Here is a 15,222-nt window from a genome sequence, read left to right as displayed (position 1 = left end):
GCAGTTGGGTTTTTTGGTCTCTTTTGTCCAGAATTTGCCCTAACTGCATGCATGCAGTTATTTTTAGCCCCATACAGTTACTTTGTATTTTGTTGCTGGACGAGAGGTGTGTCCAGGTGCAAGCATCACAGAACTGCAGCAAAGGGTCCCAGGTCTCAGCCTGTCTCAATTCCTCTGGCAGACGGTGGTCACGCAGCTCTGTCCTGGGGTTCTCTGCCCATTTCTTCCTCTGACCATGTGGACCCTAGGCACATCCTTGTTTCCCAGCTCCTGGGGAGCCTGGGGGATCTTGGGCTATTTGGGTGGGCCTCCGAGGGGAGTGTCAAGCAGGAGGTGGTCTGGAAGCCACCTCCTGGAAGCCCCGATCCTGGGCAAGGAGACACAGACAGGAGGGGCCCGTCAGTCTGGGCAGTGAGTTCAGGGCACCAGAACCCCTGGAAGGATGGCTTTGGGCTGTGAGTTTGGGGGCGTTGTCCGGGAGGATCATCGTGTGTCCTGTGTAGAGATGACCAACTGCTCACCCTAGCTCCCCGGAGAAGGGCTGATGGTTGGTCCTGGCCGTGGTCCACACACTGATCCTCGAAAGGGGTGCTCCCGGCGCGCAGAGCTGGGCTTCACGGAATCAGGCCCATTTCAGTGAGTACTTCTGGAGAACTCCCTGTGAGACGCCCAGGGGGTGCTTGGTGCCAGCAGCTCGAACATGGGCATGACAGAAGCCCTGCCTCCCCCGGGAGACAGGCCAACCGGTGCCCATGACCCGGTCCAGGGAGACAGAGTTCTTCCAACGGGAGTCAGGACAGCTTTGGAAAAGAGGTGACACTTGGCTTGGGCCCTGAGGGATGAGTAGGAGTCTCGAGAGCAAAGGTAGCCCAATCCCAGGTAGAGGCAGGTCCAGGCAGAGGGCCCCCAGCCGGGATTGCACACCTTCTGGGTTTCCTGGGCCCCGGCTCTGTCTGTGCCCACGTCTCAGGGCCTCGCAGCCTAAGGCCCACATTCACCCTTCTTCCCTGGGCTCTTGTCTGCATGTGTCCGTAGCTCTCAGTCTGGGAAGGGAGACCACCAGGCCACCAAGGATTCGGGTGCTCGGGGGCTCTGTAAGGGCCAGCCATGTCCACGTGCTGTGTCCCAGGCTGGCTGTGGCCACGCCATCCTCTCCTGGGCTTCACTGAGAGGAGGGATGCTGTGCACAGGGGTCCACACCGTCCCTCGTATGAGAGTGTGTGTGGCCACCCACTTTGAATGCACAGGGCTGCTTGCCCTCAGGACATGCACAGGACAGACCCATGTTTTTCAGGCTCCTCTGGTGACAAAGTGTGAATGGCCACTGTGGGCATTGCTGGCCTCTGTCGGGATACTTGCTATCCATCCAGGTGTGTGTCAGGACTCACTCACGTCTCCACAGCCTGTTCCCCCTGAAAATCCACTGAGATGTTCCTACAATTGCTGACCACCTCATCTCACCCCTACACCTGCACATTCACTCTCTGGCCAAAAAAGCCACGTCACTTCCATTTCCTTTGCAGTTTTAGTGAACTTACAGCCATCTGAGAAAACGGACAACCTGTTGTGGATTTTTTTGGTAACATCACTTTATGGAAAATATGACTGACAGACAAAAGCTGCACACATCCAATGTCTACACTTAAGAGTTTGGAGGTTGGGATCCATGTGAGAATGTGAGAAAGCTCCCACTGTCTAGGCTATACACGGATCACCTTCAGGTTTTTTTTTTTTTTTTTTTTTTTTTTTTTTTTTGCGGTACGAGGGCCTCTCTTTTTGCGGTACGAGGGCCTCTCACTGTTGTGGCCTCTCCCGTTGCAGAGCACAGGCTCCGGATGCGCAGGCTCAGTGGCCATGGCTCATGGGCCCAGCCACTCCGTGGCATGTGGGATCTTCCCACACCGGGGCACGAACCAGTGTCCCCTGCATGGGCAGGCGGACTCTCAACCACTGCGCCACCAGGGAAGCCCATCTTCACGTTTTTATTTAATGTTTTTCTTTTCTGGTGTTGAGAGCACTCATTCAACATCTGACCTTTCAGCCCAGGTGCAAGTCCACAGCAGTGTCAGCTCCAGGCCCTATGTCGTAGAGTACACATCGAGAAATTGTCCACCTTGTAAGTAAAATTTATATCCTCTGACCAACATCCCCTCCAGTTGCCTCCTTCCAGCCCTGGGAACACTCATTCCACTTTCTGCTTCTGTGACTGAGTACTTTGGAGTCCTCATGATAGTGGAATCAAGCAGTGTTTTTTCCTGTGTCTGGCTTCTGTCACTAAAATTTCCTTCTGGTCCATCCATGTTAATGCAATGTCCTTCTGTTTTGAGGTTGAGTGGTAGTCCAGAGACACAACCTCTTTCAAGTTTTCCTGCACATCTGGCTGCTTCTCACACCTGATCCTATTGCCGTGCTTCTTTGTTGCAACCACCAAATGGCAAAATGACATCTTCCAGCCAGGACTGAGTTCTGTGCTTGGATAGCAGGTAACGGTGACCATGGAAACTGCTTGAAAAAAAAAAAAAAATCACAGGGAATTCCCAGGCAGTCAAGTGGTTAGGGCTCTGAGCTTTCACTGCCGAGGGCCAGGCCAAGATCTCAGGGAGCTGTGGGGGGAGGACGAGAAGTGAGCTGGTCTCGTGCACCTGGGCACCCCGAGGAGGGGGAGGCCTGGGCAGGGTTCAGAGCGCCTGCTGCCGGGAAGACAGCAGCTCTAAGCAAGTCAGTGTTGGGCGGGGTGAGGGGGGTACAGAAAGTCAGGGTCAAAGCCTCTCCTCTCCCTGACAAGCAGAGTCTGCTCACTGATGCCGGGCTTCTGGAAACCCACCTTGTTCTCTGTCCCCAGGCATGGTGTTCTGACCCTTTCCCTGACCAGTATGGCCCCCAGAAACCATTCTCAAGCCCCCAGCGCCCAGCCCACACAGGTGACTGACTTCTCATTGTGACCCTGCTGTGGCCACTCCCGGGGACCCTGAGCTGTGCTACTCAACGTGTGGACCAGAGGCAGGGACAGCACCGTCCCCTGGGAACCGACTAAGAGGCACATTCTCCGGGCCTGCACAGACCTGCTGGGTCAGGATCCTGGAGGAGGGCAAGGCCCAGGGTTGGGGGCATCCACAGGCCTCCGGGGGATGCTGGGCCCCTCGGAAGTGCTCCAGTAGCTGCGGACAGAGGCTAAAGGCCTGTTTCGGGGGCACAGCGGCAAAGTCTTGTCTGGAAAGAGTGTGTGTGTCATCATCCCAGAGGTGGTTTGTGCCCCAGGAAGGGGAGGCTGTGGTGATCTCTTCCTCGGACCCGGCAGACCCGGCACACAGGAGTTGTGTGCCCGCTGAGCTGTGGCCCCGAGGCGCTGACACACTGGCGTCTCCTGCGGACTCAGCTCAGCCTCCTGAGTGCATTGGCTTCCTCCCCTCTCTCTGCTTCCCCCTCACTCACTCTGCCTCCTCCGGTGACACCCCCTGACCAGCAGGCACCCTGGGCCCAGGGTGTGTCAGCGGCCACCCTCCGGTCATACGTCTGGAGGGAGGGCGTGTCCGTCGCCAGCCAGGCCCCAGGCTGAGAACCCGGGGTGGAGGGGTTGTGTCACGGGAGACGCAGGGATTGGCGGGAAGCTCCTGCTTCTAGGACCTGCAAGTCTTCTCCCCTGGCACCCGCCCAGGGGCCTGGGTGCCTGTGTTCTGGAACTCGAGGGGGCTGGGGGCCACGGGGGACGAGGACACACCTGCACTTGTCAAGACCTCGGCCCTCTGCTGCTTTCTTAGTGTGAATACACTTCACCTCTGGGCAGGCCTCCTTCTGTCACCCACAAAGCTGGCTCTGGGCCACTCATCCTTTTTGGCTCTGTCCCTCCTCTTCTCGCTGACCCTCACCTACTGCTGTGTCCAGAGACCCCCTTCCAATTCAACCCCTTGCAACTGTGTCCTTGATTCAGCGTCCAAAACTGGAACACAAAACTCAGCCTCCCCTCCCACTGAGGTGCCGAGGGGGGTGTATGGCTGGGCTTCAGCTGCAGGGGTCCCTCCTCCACGGCTGGTCCTTCTCCACCCACCCTGCCTGGGTCTTGCTTCTCTTTCCTGAACAGGAGACAATTTTATCAGCTTTGGATGGAGGAGTCAGGGTCACAAGAGGGAAGGGACAGGGTGTGACGCCTGTCACAGGAGTATGTCCCAGAGCACATGAACTGGCTCAATTCCCAGGGAGGCTTGGTGGGAGTTGGCACAGGGAAGGGAGAAGCCTGGGTGCCCGGGCACCCACAGCCATGCTGTGTCAGCAGTGGACGTGCAGGTGGGCTCAACCCTGCACCCTGCTCCCGCTTCTCCCATGACGGATACGTCTGCCCAGCCCTGTTCTGGGAGATCTGCGCAGGGTCTCCATATCGTGGGCCTCACCAGCACCTCTCAAGTTTGATTATCTGATGATCCCTGGGTTTGGAGAAAATGCAGCCTCCTTATCCAAAAGTCCAGAGACCCTGGGGCTGCATGTTTCTAAGAGGCTTCAGGAGACACTGCAGCTTTTGGGGGGTGGACCCACCTTAAGTGGAGGCTGGAGCCCCTCCTACATTCTGCCGCGCCCCGAACATCCTGGACCAGCAGGTGTGTGTGAGCAAGACTCCAGGGCAGGTGCTGAGGGGCCTTAGGCCCTGTCTGGGTCCATCCTGCCCTGAGGGTTCCCTGCCAGGCTGTGCTGATGCCCCTCTGAGGACGACAGTCACCCCTTGAGCCCAGAGACACAGCTCAGACACACCTGGGCTCCTGGCTTGTGCCACCTGCGGCTGGCTCAGGTGTCCAAGGGAGAGAAACCCACCCCCCCAGCCGGCTGCCCTGCTGGCAGGATGGCCTCAGCTGCCCAGCCCCCATCCTCTGGAACCAGGCGGCACAAAGCTGCTTGCAGTGCTGACGTTTAATGACCAATTCTACGGGAGGAAATGACAGGGAGGAATGTCCACATTGCCCGGATGTGACACCCAGACACCTGCTCATACAGAGGACAGAACCAGAGCTGCTCAGCCACTGAAAGGTCACGACAGGGTGTGGTCTCACTCAGTGGAGCCCTCGGAGCAGGTGTTGTTCAAGAGTTGAAACTTTGTTTTCCAGGGTTCAGTGTCGATTGTAAAGAAGCAGGTGATGGTCTGCAGGACAAAGCACATGGACAGAGAGTCGGGGGGGGGCCTTGGGAAGCATGTGGCTCCAGCTCTAAAGCCAGCATCCCCCCAACCTTGCCTTCCTGGGGTGGGCAGCTGGGGGTGCAGGCTCTGGCCCTCAGTCCTGGATGTTCCCGACCTGGGACTCTCTCCTGACCCCAGAGGCACCTGGGTCATTCTCCCGTCTCCAGCTCTGTGGTCTCCAGGGACCCGGCCCCCAGGATGTCCCAGTGTGACTCATGCCCCCAGCGTCCCAGCAGGGCCTCTGATCCAAGTCGGGTTTGTCCCGGGGTGGGGCTCACCTGCCTTATCACCAGGGCAGGGCCTGGGAGGGAGGGCAGTGGGGCTCCTCAGCTTCCACCCCTCGGGCTCTGGGTCAGGGGCAGGGGGACCCGAGAGGGGGCTACTCGGCCAAGGTGATGTTGTTGCCCCCCCACACCTCTCCTGAAGGCAGGGAAGGGAGGTGGGTGAACACCAGGGAGGGGACATTCCCGTCTCTGGCCCAGGTGACCCGGACCCAAGTGGGCAGGAGCAACCTGACCCCAGTGTGACCTGCGGTGCAGCGGCTAGACAGGCCAGGGGCGTACAAGTGCCCGGGGTTGACCGGCCTGGCTGGGCTCCGTCCTGCAAATGTCCCTCCGTGTCCCTTGGAACGGCATTGTCATCACTCCCCACCCCCCCTGCCCCGAGGCAGCGTCCACAGCCGTGTAACCTGAGGGCCGCTGTCATGTGTCTTACATTATTCACGTCTGGACTTGCTTGAAACGGACAGTTGTCAATGTCTTCGTCAAATTTCCCACACCTGGTTCGGCCCAGCTGCAGCTCCGTGGAGAACACGATGCCATTTGCCTGCGTTTGTACAGACCTTGAAGTGGACACATTCCCGGGCCCCCCCCCCAACACACACACACATTCACACACACACGCATACGAGAACACAAGCACACAGGCACACTCACCGGACCGGGACAGTGGCTCTATGAAATATCACCCCTTCTCACAAAGTGCACTCTGAAGGTTTCTGTCCTCTTCTCCACTCCCTGGTCCTTCAGCCTTGCAGTGTCTGCTGGCTCCACCCCAGCCTTTATTCCCAACACCCAGAGTCAGCCTTGGAGTCCAGGCCAAAGACCATAGACAGAGGCCCAGCTGGAGGGCGCAGGGCGGCAGGACCAGCCAGGACCAGCTCCAGTGTCCACGGAGTGAAGGCCAGCAGCGTGGAGGGCCCTCTGCCTTCCTTCCATCGCTCAACCCAGAGGGGCAGAGGTAGTGAGGCCCCAGCGCCCCCCCACAAGCACTCAGACAAAGCACACATACACAACCACACACGCACACACGCAGGACCAGAAGCTCTCCTGCAGAATGTTCTCAGTGTTCGTGTCTGCAGCCCACATGAAAATCACACCCCTGGTTGCATTCTGTAGAGACTGAGTTGCTAGGGGAACCTTTTAGGATTAAGAATGCCATCTGGGCAGAGTATAAATCACACTCGGTCCACATAGGTGGGGACCCAGAGGGGCCCAGAACATGTGGAGTCAGAGGAGAGGCTGCGAGCTCCAGAGGCTCCTCAGGACCAGGGGGGCCTGTGACTCCTGAGCCGCTCTCCCCCTCCGTCTATGGGTGTCTCTGTGTATCTCTCTCTCTCTGTTTTTCTTAAATTAACCTATTTTAATGTTATTTCCTTGAAGTCTATTCAAAATCTCTCTAGTCCAATATTTTGTCTGGCTCTTTTTTTTTTTAACTAAATAGTTTCATCCCCTCTTAGTCCATATTTGGTCAGTCTTCATTAAACAAGTTCAAAAATGACAAAAACTGAAAACACACCTTACATGTGAGTAGATTGACAGTTTAAAAAATTCCCAAGTTATTTTTTAAATAAAACCTGAAACTAACCAAATAGAGTTTATCCCTCTACATTATGGATTTCAAATGGTGATAGAGATCCCTTGATGACATCCCCCTCCCGACCCTCATTAACAGCAGGTGTGGGCCAGTGGGGGAGGGGGGAGGATGTGGTACCTACCGGCTCCTTCCACAACCTCAGGATGCGCACCACCTTGTAGGCATTGCTGTCCTGGCTCCTCTCGTTGAATACGTGTACGGCGTACTCCACGGTGGCAGGGAAGTAAAGCTCCAAGGTGGCTTGGTCTTCACTATTCCCTTCCCCTTGGGGTTGCCAGCTGTGAGTCACCACGAGCTGGGGACCTAAGAGAAGCAGGAGCAGGGCGCAGGGCTGAGCCCACCTGCACGTCCACTGCTGACACAGCATGGCTGTGGGCGCACGGGCACCCAGGCTTCTCCCTTCCCTGTGCCAACTCCCACCCAGCCTCCCTGGGAATTGGGCCAGTTCATGTGCTCTGGGACATACTCCTGGCCCTGGTCCTCCCCTCTGGCGTCACACCCTGTCCCTTCCCTCTTGTGACCCTGACTCCTCCATCCAAAGCTGATAAAATTGTCTCCTGTTCAGGAAAGAGAAGCAAGACCCAGGCAGGGTGGGTAGAGAAGGACCAGCCGTGGAGGAGGGACCCCTGCAGCTGAAGCCCAGCCATACAGCCCCCTCGGCACCTCAGTGGGAGGGGAGGCTGAGTTTTGTGTTCCAGTTTTGGACGCTGAATCAAGGACACAATTGCAAGGGGTTGAATTGGAAGGGGGTCTCTGGACACAGCAGTAGGTGAGGGTCAGCGAGAAGAGGAGGGACAGAGCCAAAGAGGATGAGTGGCCCAGAGCCAGCTTTGTGGGTGACAGAAGGAGGCCTGCCCAGAGGTAGAGTGTATTCACACTAAGAAAGCAGCAGAGGGCCGAGGTCTTGACAAGTGCAGGTGTGTCCTCGTCCCCCGTGGCCCCCAGCCCCCTCGAGTTCCAGAACACAGGCACCCAGGCCCCTGGGCGGGTGCCGGGGGAGAAGACTTGCAGGTCCTAGAAGCAGGAGCTTCCCGCCAATCCCTGCGTCTCCCGTGACACAACCCCTCCACTCCGGGTTCTCAGCCTGGGGCCTGGCTGGCAACGGGCACGCCCTCCCTCCAGACGTATGACCGGAGGGTGGCCGCTGGCACACCCTGGGCCCGGGGTGCCCGCTGGTCAGGGGGTGTCACCGGAGGAGGCAGAGTGAGTGAGGCGGAAGCAGAGAGAGGGGAGGAAGCCAATGCACTCAGGAGGCTGAGCTGAGTCCGCAGGAGACGCCAGTGTGTCAGTGCCTCGGGGCCACAGCTCAGCGGGCGCACAACTCCTGTGTGCCGGGTCTGCCGGGTCCGAGGAAGAGATCACCACAGCCTCCCCTTCCTGGGGCACAAACCACCTCTGGGATGATGACACCCACACTCTTTCCAGACAAGACTTTGCCGCTGTGCCCCCAAAACAGGCCTTTAGCCTCTGTCCGCAGCTACTGGAGCACTTCCGAGGGGCCCAGCATCCCCCGGAGGCCTGTGGATGCCCCCAACCCTGGGCCTTGCCCTCCTCCAGGATCCTGACCCAGCAGGTCTGTGCAGGCCCGGAGAATGTGCCTCTTAGTCGGTGCCCAGGGGACGGTGCTGTCCCTGCCTCTGGTCCACACGTTGAGTAGCACAGCTCAGGGTCCCCGGGAGTGGCCATAGCAGGGTCACAATGAGAAGTCAGTCACCTGTGTGGGCTGGGCGCTGGGGGCTTGAGAATGGTTTCTGGGGGCCATACTGGTTCAGGGAAAGGGTCAGAACACCATGCCTGGGGACAGAGAACAAGGTGGGTTTCCAGAAGCCCGGCATCAGTGAGCAGACTCTGCTTGTCAGGGAGAGGAGGGGCTCTGACTCTGACAGCCTGTCCCCCTGTCACCCGCACTGACTGGCTCACAGCTGGTGTCTTTCTAACACTCAAAAGTCATTCTCATATTTAGTCAATGCCTAAGAATTGACTGTTGAAGTTTTTCTAATTACAACTATTACAAGGAGTTTTACTGTGAAAATTTTTTCTATGTATTTTTTTAGCATCTTTATTGGAGTATAACTGTTTTACAATGGTGTGTTAGTTTCTGCTTTACAACAAAGTGAATCAGTTTTACATATACATATGTTCCCATATCTCTTCCCTCTTGCATCTCCCTCCCTCCCACCCTCCCTATCCCATCCCTCTAGGTGGTCACAAACCACCTAGCTGATTTCCCTGTGCCATGCGGCTGCTTCCCACTAGCTATCTAATTTACATTTGGTAGTGTGTATATGTCCCTGCCACTCTCTCACATCGTCACAGCTTACCCTTCCCCCTCCCCATATCCTCAAGTCCATGCTCTAGTAGGTCTGTGTTTTATTCCCGTCCTACCCCTCGTCTCTTCATGACCTTTTTTTTTTTTCTTAGATTCCATATATATGTGTTAGCATACGGTATTTGTTTTTCTCCTTCTGACTGACTTCACTCTGTATGACAGACTCTAGGTCCATCCACCTCACTACAAATAACTCAATTTCATTTCTTTTTATGGCTGAGTAATGTTCCACATATTTCCACATCTTCTTTATCCATTCATCTGTTGATGGACACTTAGGTTGCTTCCATGTCCTGGCTATTGTAAATAGAGCTGCAATGAACATTTTGGTACATGACTCTTTTTGAATTATGGTTTCTATGTATTTTTTATTGAATTACATTTGCTTTAAAATATTATATTAGTTACAGGTGTATATACATTGTGATTCAGTTTTTCCCAGATATACTCCTCTCAAAGTTATGGTAAGTAAATGACCATATTTCCCTGTGTTATACAATACATCCTTGTTGCTTATCTCTTCTATACATAGTACTCTGTCTCTCTGAACCCCTTACCCTTCATTTGCCCCTCCCCATGCTTCTTCTGACTGGTAACCACTAGTTTGTTTTCTATGTCTGTGAGTCTGCTTCTGTTTTGCTTATAGATTTGTTTGTATTATTTTTGAGGGTTTCCACATATAGGTTGATACAGAGTATTTGTCTTTCTCTGTCTGACTTATTTCTTTAAGCATAATATTCTCTAGGTCCATCCACATTGCTGCACTGGAAGAACTTCATTCTTTTTTATGGCTGAGTAATATTCCATTTTGTATTCATACCACATTATCTTTATCCATAGAGCATTAGAGCTCATGATGCATGATGTCTCTTATGCCCATAACCTAGGCCACGTTGATATGGAGGCTTGAGCACTCCATCCCGTCCTGAGCTGGACCAGTGCCATGGACCTTCTCCTAGGTGCCATTTGACTAGTGATGAAGGTGAGGGAATCAGACAATAAGAAGGGACTTCTACAGATGTCTACACTTGGTGGGGAAGTCTTGTTAACGGGGACAAGTCTGGCCCCCATGTCCTAACATGAGAGGGAACCTGAGTCGGACACCCCATGCTTCTGGGGTCCAGAAAGGACAGTGGGTGCAGCTCCAGCATGGGGGAGCCCAGGCTGTGTGGGGCGGGGGGCATCCCACGCGTCCCCAGTGAGTGAGGGGAGGGCGTCGGGGTGACCCAGGTGGACAGGCTGGAGGAGGAGGGACGTGTCCTTCAGGTCCGGGGCTCCTGGCACCCACCTGCCTGAGGCCTGTGTCCCACCTACTCCTGCTGGGGCTCCTCCCCAGCTGACCTCAGAGGCCATTGATAATCACAGCGCTGAAATCCCTCCTGGGTTCTGCACGTGGCTGTCCTGACGAGCACATAGGGGTGTCATGGACCTGGAAGTGACTTCTTCACCCACCTCCTCACCCTGTTGTCAGAGCTTGGCCACAGGCAGTACCCGTGCCCAGCTGTGTTCGGGAGAAAATGACCAGGTGCTGATGACCTGGCATCTTCCCTGTCCCCAAGCTCCTTCCTCTGTCTCTGACTCCCATGGCATTCGATTCCCAAGCCGACGCCCACTTTTACAAAAAACCCTTCCCTTCTACGGCAGAAGTCCTCGTGGACCATCCTTGCCCGTGGCCGCTGGTGGCTGTCAGCACCTCCTGCCTTCCTCACCTCTCTGTCACGAGGCTGGTCTGCCTACAGCAAGGGAGTAGCACCAAGGAAGTGGAAGCCTAGGGAAGCCTACACTGCATGGAGCCAAGACCCCCACCCTTCAGGCCGGTCAGTCTCAGGCAGGAGTTTTGGAATCCTTCCCGGCCATTGCAGGCCACCTTCTGTCACCCACAAAGCTGGCTCTGGGCCACTCATGCTCTTTGGCTCTGTCCATCCTTGTCTCACTGACCTTCACCTACTGCTGTGTGAAGGGACCCCCTTCCACTTAAATCATTTGCAATTGTGACCTTGATTCATTGTCTGAATCTGGGGCACAAAAATAAGCCTCCCCTCCCACTGAGGTGCTGAGGGAAACATATGGCTGGATTCAGCTGCAGGGGACTTTCCACGGCTGGTTCTTCCTGATCCACCCTGCCTGGGTCTCGCTTCTCTTTCCTGAACAGGAGGCAATTTTATCAGCTTTGGATGGAGGAGTCAGGGTCACAAGAGGGAAGGGACAAGGGTGTGACGCCCGAGGGGAGGACCAGGAGTATGTCCCGGGGCACATGAACTGGCCCAATGCCCAGGGAGGCTGGGTGGGAGCCGGTGCAGGAAAGGGCGAGGCCTGGGTGCCCAGATGCCCACAGCCATGCTTTGCCGGCAGTGGGTGTGCAGGTGGGCTCAGCCCTGTGCCCTGCTCCTGTTTCTCTTAGGTCCCCAGCTCCTGGTGACTCAAGACTGGGATTCGCAAGAGGAAGCGAATGATGATCAACGAGGCTCAAAGAACTACTTCCTTGCCACAGTGGAGTACGGCTTACACGTTTTCAACCAGAGGAGCCAGGACAGCAATGCCTACAAGGTGGTGCGCATCCTGAGGTCGTGGAAGGAGCCAGTAGGTACCACATCCTCCCCCATTGCTGTTAACGAAGGGCCAGCGGCGGTAGGGGAGTTAACAAGGGATCTTGATCATCATTTGAAGCCCATAAAATAGAGGGAAATATTAATACAATCTATTTGGTTGGTTTCCTTTTTTATAAAAGAAATAACTTGGGAGCGTTTTAAACTTCAGTCGGTCTACTCACATGCAAGGTGTATTTTCAGTTTTCATCGTTTCTGACCTTGTTTAATGAAGAATGAGCAAATATGGCATAAGAGGGGATAAAGCAATTTAGTTAAAAAAGAGCCAGACAGAACATATTGGATTACAGACATTTCGACTAGATTTCAAAGAAATAACATTAAAATAGGTTAATTTAAGAAAAACAAAGAGAGAGAGAGATACAGAGACACCCATAGAGGGAGGGGGAGAGCGGCTCAGGAGTCACAGGCCCCCCTGGTCCTGAGGAGCCTCTGGGAGCTCGCAGCTTCTCCTCTGACTCCACGTGTTCTGGGCTCCCTCTGGGTCCCCACCTACGTGGATCGAGTGTGATTTACATTCTTCCCAGATGGCATTCTTAATCCTAAAATGTTCCCCTAGCAACGCAGTCTCTACAGAATGCAACCAGGGGTGTGATTTTCACGGTGCTGCAGACACGAACACTGAGAACACTCCGTGGTGGAAGAACTTGTGGTCCTGTGTGTCCTTGTGTGTGTGCTTGTGTGTCCTTGTGTGTGTGCTTGTGTGTCCTTGTGTGTGCTTGTGAGTATGTGTGTGAGTGTGTGTGTATGTGTGTGTGTATGTGTGTGTAGCAGTAGCTTTGGGTGGCATTTGTCTTGCTGTAGGGCAGGTGAAAGGGGTAACAAGGGGCACAGAGGGGAGTCTCCCCTTCTCAGCTCTGATTTATCCAGCAAATTTTGAGAGTCAGCACCCCACCCCTCAGGTCTCTGTCCTGCCTACGCTGCGTGGATCTACTCTATTGGCTACATAAGGGGCAGGAGGGCTGTGTCCAGTTCAAGGTCTGTACAAATCCAGGTTGATTTCGGCATCGTGTTCTCCACGGAGCTGCAGCTGGGCCGAACCAGGTGTGGGAAATTTGACGAAGACATTGACAACTGTCCGTTTCAAGCAAGTCCAGACGTGAATAATGTAAGACACGTGACAGCGGCCCTCAGGTTACACGGCTGTGGACGCTGCCTCGGGGCAGGGGGTGTGGGGAGTGATGACAATGCCGTTCCAAGGGACACGGAGGGACATTTGCAGGACGGAGCCCAGCCAGGCCGGACAACCCCGGTCACTTGTACGCCCCTGGCCTGTCTAGCCGCTGCACCGCAGGTCACACTGGGGTCAGGTTGCTCCTGCCCACTTGGGTCCGGGTCACCTGGGCCAGAGACGGGAATGTCCCCTCCCTGGTGTTCACCCACCTCCCTTCCCTGCCTTCAGGAGAAGTGCGGGGGGTTAACAACATCACCTTGGCCGAGTAGCCCCCTCTCGGGTCCCCCTGCCACTGACCCAGAGCCCGAGGGGTGGAAGCTGAGGAGCCCCACTGCCCTCCCTCCCAGGCCCTGCCCTGGTGATAAGGCGGGTGAGCCCCGCCCCGGGACAAACCCAACTTGGATCAGAGGCCCTGCTGGGACGCTGGGGGCATGAGTCACACTGGGACATCCTGGGGGCCGGGTCCCTGGAGACCACAGAGCTGGAGACGGGAGAATGATCCAGGTGCCTCTGGGGTCAGGAGAGAGTCCCAGGTCGGGAACATCCAGGACTGAGGGCCAGAGCCTGCACCCCCAGCTGCCCACCCCAGGAAGGCAAGGTTGGGGGGATGCTGGCTTTAGAGCTGGAGCCACTGCTTCCCAAGGCCCCTCCCCCGACTCTGTCCCTGTGCTTTGTCCCGCAGACCATCACCTGCTTCTTTACAATCATCACTGACCCATGGAGAACAAAGTTTCAACTCTTGAACAACACCTGCTCAGAGGACTCCACTGAGTGAGACCACCTACCAGCCTGGGCTCCGCTGTCCTCCTCCTGGGCACCAGTGATGCCCTGTCGTGGCCCTTCAGTGGCTGAGCAGCTCTGGTTCTGTCCTCTGTATGAGCAGGTGTCTGGGTGTCACATCCGGGCAATGTGGACGTTCCTCCCTGTCATTTCCTCCCGTAGAATTGTTCATTAAACGACAGTGCTGCAAGCAGCTTTGTGCCGCCTGGTTCCAGAGGATGGGGGCTGGGCAGCTGAGGCCATCCTGCCAGCAGGGCAGCCAGCTGGGCCCAGGGGGTGGGTCTCTCCCCCGTGGAAACCTGAGCCAGCTGCAGGTGGCACAAGCTAGGAGCACGGGTGCGTCTGAGCTCTGTCACCGGGCTCAGCATCACTGCCCCAGGGCGGACATTCAGATGTGGGTGTGCAGAAGCCCCTGGCTGCCCTGGGACTCTTGGTAGCAGCCATGTGGACCTTCTCCCTCCTTGCCTCCTCTCCTTGTGCTGTCCACGATCACCTCCTGAATCAAAACCTTCTCCCAAGTGTGTGTCGCAGGGTCTCCTGGAGAGGGGACCCTTTGTGTGATGTGAGGACTTCTTCAGGATGCGTCCTCCACACACACCTGGCTGGCTTCCCAGGCCCGTGACTCCCGCAGAGCCAAGGGGAGCCCAGACACGGGCATCCTTGCTGTTGGTGGGCGTTGCTCAGCATAGGCACAGCTGTGCTCTTGTCCCCCTGCCACCGGGGCCTGGACCAAGCAAGTTGCTCTCCAAGACCCACCCCCACCCCTCCTCCTTCTCCCTCTGAGGCCTTTCCTGACTCCTGGCTGTTTCCGCCAAAGGAAGCTTAAAGGATCCTTTATGCACCGTGATTCCCATTGTGTTTCCAAGGAATCGATGCCACAATTCTCCTCAAGCAACTCCTGGGAAAGGGTCTCCTCTGAGGTCACCCCAATATGGGGAAGCTGCCCAGCCCTTCATGAGCTCACCCCTTTCCTGGGGCTGTGGAGGGACCCTGGGAGGGGTGTCAAACCCGGCTTCTGCCAGGGATGGTACGCTGCCTGTCCGCCCACACGCGTGAGGCTTTGCCAGTGCATCTGCCCCCGGAGGGGAGCTGCAAGGCCTGGGTTTGTCCCGATCCCACTATCCCTCACTAGTCCAGAAGGTAGGACACCTGCGCTGCTTAGCTTGGTGAGCACAGGTGTGGACTGAGGGACCTGTCCTGGTGGGAGAAGCCTCCTCCCTGACCCTGCACACCTCTGCCTGGAATGGTGTGTGCTGGGCCCCTTCCTCCCTCCCACTGGAATCTGTGCACTGAAGAA

General features: G+C 56.0%; 2 protein-coding genes across 4 annotated transcripts; one reads left to right on the top strand and one right to left on the bottom strand.

The window, feature by feature from the left end:
• Positions 1–4,878: 4,878 nt before the first annotated feature.
• Positions 4,879–7,434, bottom strand: LOC136792462 (cystatin-9-like). Of its 2 annotated transcripts, XM_067011735.1 has the most exons (3): positions 7,158–7,434; positions 5,876–5,986; positions 4,879–5,125 (listed from the first exon to the last, which is right to left on the bottom strand). In XM_067011735.1, exons 1-3 carry the CDS (start codon positions 7,401–7,403, stop codon positions 5,033–5,035), a joined length of 450 nt encoding a protein of 149 aa, XP_066867836.1. In that variant the 5' UTR covers positions 7,404–7,434; the 3' UTR covers positions 4,879–5,032. The 2 variants fall into 2 exon arrangements, 1 of the variants encoding a protein (XP_066867836.1); XR_010836275.1 differs by lacking the exons at positions 4,879–5,125; positions 7,158–7,434 and adding an exon at positions 6,097–6,568 and having other exon boundaries at positions 5,898–5,986.
• A 4,095-nt stretch (positions 7,435–11,529) lies between these two features.
• Positions 11,530–14,076, top strand: LOC131741234 (cystatin-9-like). 2 transcript variants are annotated; one of them, XM_067012494.1, is made up of 4 exons: positions 11,530–11,603; positions 11,767–11,945; positions 12,966–13,079; positions 13,828–14,076. In XM_067012494.1, the coding sequence occupies exons 1-4, from the start codon at positions 11,540–11,542 to the stop codon at positions 13,918–13,920; spliced, it is 450 nt and encodes a 149-aa protein (XP_066868595.1). In that variant the 5' UTR covers positions 11,530–11,539; the 3' UTR covers positions 13,921–14,076. The 2 variants fall into 2 exon arrangements, with proteins under 2 accessions (XP_066868595.1, XP_058893896.2); XM_059037913.2 differs by lacking the exon at positions 11,530–11,603 and having other exon boundaries at positions 11,670–11,945.
• Positions 14,077–15,222: the final 1,146 nt, after the last annotated feature.

This window comes from Kogia breviceps, chromosome 14, assembly GCF_026419965.1.
Source record: "Kogia breviceps isolate mKogBre1 chromosome 14, mKogBre1 haplotype 1, whole genome shotgun sequence".
Lineage (NCBI taxonomy): Eukaryota > Metazoa > Chordata > Mammalia > Artiodactyla > Physeteridae > Kogia > Kogia breviceps.
This window is presented reverse-complemented; position numbering and strand designations above follow the sequence as displayed.